The sequence below is a fragment of the Amphiprion ocellaris genome, chromosome 8 (genome assembly GCF_022539595.1).
Source record: "Amphiprion ocellaris isolate individual 3 ecotype Okinawa chromosome 8, ASM2253959v1, whole genome shotgun sequence".
Taxonomy (NCBI): Eukaryota; Metazoa; Chordata; class Actinopteri; family Pomacentridae; genus Amphiprion; species Amphiprion ocellaris.
Window position 1 is genome coordinate 19,587,467 of NC_072773.1, and position 7,256 is coordinate 19,594,722.

Consider the following 7,256-nt stretch of genomic DNA (forward strand, 5'->3'; position numbering starts at 1 on the left):
GCAGGGAACAGACTGGCTGAGGCTCGCAGCTCTCAGTCTCTCCTCTGTGCTTCACAAAGCAGCTTCTCTCTGCTTTTCCTCTCTCTCGCACACATCGGCTTTCCTACGCTACTTGCCTGAGCTGACGAGAGGAATCGCAGCAAAAGAGGGGCTCACCCGCTCCAGCTCTTCCCTCGCGATGCTGCCCTGGAGGAGGAATAAGTTTGTTCTGGTGGAGGACGAGGCCAAGAGTAAGCCCAAGAGCCTAGGGACCGGGCTGACCTACCACTCCATCCTCTCCTCCCTACTCCGATCCTGTCCTGACTTGCTGCCCGACTGCCCCTTCGACTGGGTGGGCAGCATCTTCCATACCAAACGGCAAAAGGTGGAACTGAATAAAGAGGAGCCAGTTTACAATGTGCGATACCTGGGGAGCGTGGTCACCATCATGGCAAAGGGAGACGGCTGCACTCAGGAGGCAGTGGCCAAGATCTGGGCGAGGAGCAACTATGGGGAGCAAAGTGTCAAAATGAGGTTAACGGTGGGATCACAAGGCATCCGGATGAGTGCTGACAAATCCGGGAAAAAGAAACCCATCCATCTTTACTCACTGAACAGAATCACCTATTGCAACGCTGACCCGTGTCGTCCCAAGATCCTGGCTTGGATCTACAGGCACCAGGTCAAGAACATGGCGGTGGTGCTCCGGTGTCACGCTGTCCTGGTGAGCAAGTCGGAGAAGGCCCAGGCCATCGCCCACAGCCTCTACCAGAACTCCACCTCTGCCTTCAGCGAGTTCAAACGCCTGAAGCGTCAGAGTGATTTCCGGCACTGCCAGCAGCAGTTGCTGGGCGAGGAAGCGGTGCCCCTGATGCCACTGAGGAGGCTGCTGAACGGGCAGTGCCACTACCGACCGCCTCCAGACAACCCCGCGAGTACCACCCGCCTCTGCTCCATCACAGAGGAAGAAGAGGAAGAGGATGATGAGAGGGAGAACAGAGATGGGAAGCAAAAATCAGAGGAGGATGTCGACGAGCAGCAGGAGAAGCAGAAGGTGTTAACAACAAACACAGACCCAACTCAGTTATTATCAGAGTTGGCCATTGGGGACATTGCCCAACTGGAGCAGTGCCAAATCAACTTTGTCAGTGACAGCAACAACAACACGTTTACGTTCATAACATCTCTGGTGTGACCGTAATTGCAGTTTAGAGAATGGGATTCTGTAACACTACAATAACACATTCCTCTCTTTGCCCTCCACTGGAACCCCACTCAGGCTCCCTCCTGCCCATCCATGTGATGTGAAGTGTTTACCAGAAACTTCTCCTACTTACTGGGTGGTAGAGAAAAGGCAGATGATCCTTCTGTGGGAGTAATTGCTATTCTGGCCAGATGGCTCAGACGCTGGTGTGACTGTAGCAGTTTGGGAACCTGCGTGTTTACAAAAGAGGGCTGGTGATGCACAGACTAACGACAGCACAATGACGGACGGGGACTACGCTTTCAGAAAACACCAGAGCACCGAGGCTGAGATCACTGACATGCGGGTCACACATTGATCGCAGCACCAAGCAGGATGCGTTTAGTAGTCCTCTGTCTCTTATTTTTGTGAGTATGATTAAAGCCGTGTTTGCCAGCAGGGATGTTTTTTTGGCTCGACTTGTAATATTTTTCAGGGAGGCTCTTTGTAAATTTGTGTAATTTTTTTTAATACGACAATCCTCACTGAAATTGCTCACAGACTGACCTTTCCGGGCGCTCTCAATCGTGAGAAGTTTATTACGGTTTTCCTAATGATCACAGCCGACTAATGAATAAGGCTATAATTTAGGAGGCAAGCCATCGAGTCGACATATTTATTGCTGCCATTTGTTACAGTCCTCATCATTTATGCATGACAAGTCAGCAGTAACCTTTTCGTGCTGAGCTTTTGTCTTTTTTCATGTCAGATCTTTGATCCTTCGGCTTTTAAAATGAACACTGTGATAAATGTGTGAGCAGGGACAAATGCACAACTGTTCACGCAGCATTGTCTAATTTGTGTAATGCATTTCACTTTATATCAATTGCAACGTCACCTGGTTTGCCAAAAACTAAAAAAAAAATAGCAGTTTGCCATTGCTGTGCCCTTTTTAGCCAAGTTTTGCTAATGCAGTTTTTCCATGAGCCCTTGCAAAAATGCAGATGGACCCTCACAATTTCACACAAAACTATTTGAATATGACTTTAGCTAATTTCCTGTTGATAATATCTGTGCTACCGTCTAAAGATGCATTGTGATTACTATGAGATGAAGCTATTTATTTTCCAGATATGATGAATAAAAATTACCCTCACTTGGGTTTCCTTGTTGAATCTCGGAGAAATCTATTTCTAGATGTTATCAAAGAGATTATTCAAATGAATCCAACAACTCTGCATTCCACTGGCGCACATTTGCATGTTTGTGATGTGAAAATACAACTAACCTGCACTTCAAAGACAAAATAACAGCATTTCTACAGCAGCATAATCTCATTCCTCAGCTGTTAAACTGTATAAAAAGATGCCACAAGAAAAGACACGCAGTATCAACTTAAAGCTGCCAGTCAGTTTCATTAGATGTTAATGTGGTTTGATAAATTTCTAGAGGCCTTGTACTGGCTTTCCACTGCCTTACTCTGAGGAGAGCAATTAATCAGGGGATTGAATTGTTCAGGAAATTAGCATAAAGCACGTTAGCTCTGCAGGACGGCTGACAGCCTCTGACAGTACCGAGTGATCCAAAACGGGGACCAGGAAGTTGACTCACCCATCAACCATTTTACTGTGAACATCAGCCATTTTAGTCATGACAGAATCTTTAAGCTGATTTACTGGAATCACAATGAAACATTTATAACTGAAGCACGCTGTAGTGTTTTGCAATGGGGCAGTGTATAATCACCAGCATGAACAACAGTGAATTAATATTTCATATCCACACTATATCATCAAAACGTAGCACTGCACTGCGATGAATATAGTCTATTACTGCTGTGAAATTATTCATGTTCAAACTGTTCGTAAATTCACTTTTAATTGTCTCACATAGCCACATCAAAAGCTGTTTGAGTTGATATTTCTCATTAAGAATTCTGCTTTTGAAGACAAGTATGCTCTGCTGTGTTGATGGATGAGAGAGCAAAACCATTTAGACTAGGTTTGAATTGCTGAGACGGATTGTTCTGAAGGGATACTTTCAGCCGGAACCTTTGAGATCAATATTTTTCTTTTCTTGTAATAAACTACCCCTGAAAGAGAGCAGGATGTCAGAAGATAGATAATAAAGTAATCCTATGCCCTTGCAACATATCCATTCATAGACAGGAGAACTGCAGAATGTTAATACTTGCTTTATTGTATTACTCTTGAGTGTGACGAGTCCTGTTCTGCATAGATAAACAGTCACATGAAGCACAATGCGATTAAGTCACGCTGTTTGCTCACTGACACTCGTGGCAGAAACACATTGTATGTGATATGCAGCCAGTGCTGTGTTAACATAGTGGTTCGCAAAGGAGCCACTGTGCTTTTATGTAAACATAACTCTTGTCAGGCAAACAGAAGAGAGAGAGCAGATGGCAGCAGCAAGGTGCATGCTGGGCTTTATCACAGCCATATTCCAGAATAACAAGGGCTCAAGCCCACATCCGGAGATTTTTATGTTTTGTCACATCACCAGCCGCAGGAGATGCTCTTAAAAAACACGAAATCTAATCAAACACGGCAGACGCCGGCCCGTCAAGTGTCACACACAATCGTGCTGCTCCATTTTACTGGGGGGCATCTTAGGAGATGCATGAAGCTGCTTTTGTGTGCACACATCTTTTCAGAGGCTTTCTCATCCTGCGTGGAGCATCTGTGTAGCAAACACGAGGAGATGAGTGACAGCACGACAGGCCAGATCATTGCCAGCATGAGAAAACCAATGGAGGAACAAAATGTTGTGTCTCAAACAGCTGGCAGTGTGTAGCAGTCCATTTTGTTCCAGTGAGAGTTGTACAAATAAAGCAGCTTTTGCAAGAGGCAGAAGAAGAACAGTCCGTGCAGACCAAGGAAGGACACTGAATCAATGAGACTGCTCAGTACAGAGACATGAAAAGTAATAAAACTTGCAAAAAAAGTGGCTCTGTGTGTGTGTGTGTGTGTGTGTGTGTGTATGTGTGTGTGTGCTCTAAGGTTTATGCTGCTGACTAGACAAAAATTTACATTTATCTTATTTCTTCTCCAATGAATTGTCCAAATGAAACAACGAAATACATTATTTGCCCATTCCCTCCAGATCAAAACATTCATCTGTCTGATGCACTGCCTGCAACTTCTGAAATCATTTCAGATCCCTGTTGAAAAGAAATCTATTTTGTGATGAGAATGCTATGATTAAGGTTTGCCAGGTTGCGGCACAAAAACAACAAGGTAAGGTGTAAGAGCAGACATGGTCTGGGATAAAATGACTGTGCCGTCATAGTTATAATAGTAAACATATAGTTAAAAGGATGATCGGTTTGAAACTGCCGTACTTTCCGGACTATAAGCCGCTACTTTTTTCTCACGCTTTGAACCCTGCGGCTTATACAATGATGCAGCTAATGTATAGATTTTTACGGGCGAGCTTCATGCCGCCAATACGTTTAGCCTCATCATATCAGAATGAAATTACCGAACAGGTCACAGTGGACCTGTTCCGGTGAGTGGAAATTTTGCGAACCCAAGTGAGAATTCACAGAGCGGTAGACAAGTGGGTGCAATCAGATTTCTTTGTTCAGAAACAATAATTTGCCACTATGGCCAGAAACTCACTAAAGTGAGGAAGAGGGAAGGAAGGCAGGCCCCTGGAAGCTCGGCAGTCACGGAGGCACACGTTGGCGCTGATGGCGTCCAGTCATGAGTGGCTGCTGGCGTGCAGCGGAGACTCCGAGTCCGGCAGCGCGGGCAGAGCTGATCGGTGCAGTCCGGTGGGGGCACGTCCTCTGTCTGGAGGCCATGTGCTGCATCTCAACCAGAGGTAGCTAATGCGGGGGTCTAGGACCTCTATCTGGAGGTCTTACTGGTGAAGGCAGGCAGCTCCATCGATCAGTCTGGCAAAAAGGCTCGAAACAGTGCTCCCTCAGAGCAAACAGTGCAAACAGTACTCACTCCGTGAAAACAGTACAATCCCACACTGCATGCAGCGTGGAGCTCGCTTATAAAGCCGAAGGTGATTGTGATGACCCACAGGTGTGGATTGCCACAGCTGCTCTCCTTCTGAGCTGATCACTAGCCGAGCAGAGGGAGAGGGGCAAAAGCCGATGAGCCAACGAGGAACGGGGGGAAAAACTGTCCATGACAGGACCAATGGAACTGTTCGAATTAAATCAAATGTACTCACACAAAATTCTTCAGATCAGTCATTTCGCGCTTCATGCACACACCATCATCATGGAAAACACACAAATAAATGCATATAATGCAGCTTTTAAGTTAAAGGCAATCGATCTGCCTGTTGAAGAAGGAAATAGAGCTGCTGCACGTAAGCTTTGTATCAATGAATCCATGATGAGACGGAGTCGGCAGCGTGAACTGACTCAATGTGTTTTACTGCCGTGTTACAGGCACTGTTCAGGAAAAAAAGCATTTATTTAATTAAAGGTTTAAAAAAATCTTTCTGTGTAAATATATCACGTTACAATGTGGACACATGTGGCTTATAGTCAGGTGCGGCTTATATATGTACAAAACTTTTTTCTTTTTAAATTTAGTGGGTGCGGCTTATATTGAGGTGCGCTCAATAGTCTGGAAAAACCCTAACCCTAACCCTAACCCTAAAACTTGAGTGCCACTGAGTAGAACTACACAGCTAAGTAATTCATGAGAATCAGGGATTAGTTAATGCCATGAAACATTAATAGTTTTATCCCATAAAAACATAATCACTAGTGCCTGAAACTGTCTGGGTGGAAGTGTGAGATGAAAAACCATGCCTCAGGAAAACCGTGCATGCAGTTTGCTTAATAATGCTGCTCAGAAAAGTGAGTTATATATCAGCCTCCTCAATTTTTTTCCCTGAAAGAAGTTATTTCGTAGCAGGGCAAACGCTGCAGATAAATTCATGGTGGTGAAACAGTCTTGAACAGTGTTTCAGTCAGCTTTACTGCTCCTCCCTGTGTTCCTTTCTGCTGCTGAGTTTATTGAAAACGAGATGCAGCAAATATCTTCTGCTCTTTGTGGCACAATATTACTATTAAACCTGTTTAAATTACCCTTTGCAAATTTGGAAAGGGGCTTTAAAAAGATTTTAGTAATGGGAGAACCCCTAACCCGCATGAGGAAACGTAATAACCCTGTCACACACCCCCGCCTGACGTCTTTCTACCACAGCCTGCAGCACAGGAGGATTGCAGGAGGATTGTACGTATCACTCGTCCCCTGACGTCACAGAAGAGCCATTACACTGACTAATTATAAAATCAATAACCTGGGAGCACATGTTTGTGTTCTTTTATGGCGTCCTTTTGGGGTCTGCTTAAATTGTTTTGTGGTTGTTGTGCTGTATAGTGCGTCAGCCGCTTCATTGATTGTAACGGTGAGATCCAGTTACACTCCAGCTCAACCTTGTCTCACACCAGTGATATACGCTGACTGGTGTAATTATCCGCTGACATCAACAGCGCTTGGAGAAAAACACAGATTTGGCCTTAGAGGGTAAAATACAAAGAAATGTTTGTGATTTTGCAGATTCGTGACTTCGTGCTTGTATCAGGGGGCAGGATGCACTGAAGATAACTGGTAGGGATGCCTTACTGCACAATCCAAAACAAAATTTTTAGTCGCTGCCTGGAGCTTATTGTTGTTTCTCATAGCGAAGTGGATTTTGAAAATGGTAACACAGATTGTAGGAGCCTAAACCTGATGAGTTAGACTACATTTGGACAAGAATGTAATGGTACACAAAATACAAAATCTTATACGTAACTCTGTTTAGGGGTCAGCAGAGAAAACAGAAAAAAGAACTTACAGAAAATATAGTTTAGTTACTTGACTTAAAGTGAGTTAAAGTGGTGGAATAATGATTGTTTTGGGACAAACATGTTGAATGTTGTTATAGTCAGATGTACACTACCAGTCAAAAGTTTGGACACACCTTCTCATTCAATGATTTTTATGTATTTGTATTATTTTCTACATTGTAAATTCATATTGAAGATTAACACTTTTTGGTTTACAACACAATTCAATATGTATTATTTTATAGTTTTGATGTCTTCACTATCAAT

General features: G+C 44.0%; 1 protein-coding gene across 1 annotated transcript; it reads left to right on the top strand.

Annotated features, from left to right (window-relative positions):
- Nucleotides 1–2,337, top strand: fam43b (family with sequence similarity 43 member B). The gene has a single exon (XM_023261434.3). The coding sequence runs from the start codon at nt 179–181 to the stop codon at nt 1,172–1,174; it is 996 nt and encodes a 331-aa protein (XP_023117202.2). The 5' UTR covers nt 1–178; the 3' UTR covers nt 1,175–2,337.
- The last annotated feature ends 4,919 nt before the right edge of the window (nt 2,338–7,256 follow it).

Coding starts and splice junctions, on each gene's coding strand:
- fam43b (XM_023261434.3), top strand. CDS start 179: ATGCTGCCCTGGAGGAGGAATAAGTTTGTTCTGGTGGAGGACGAGGCC.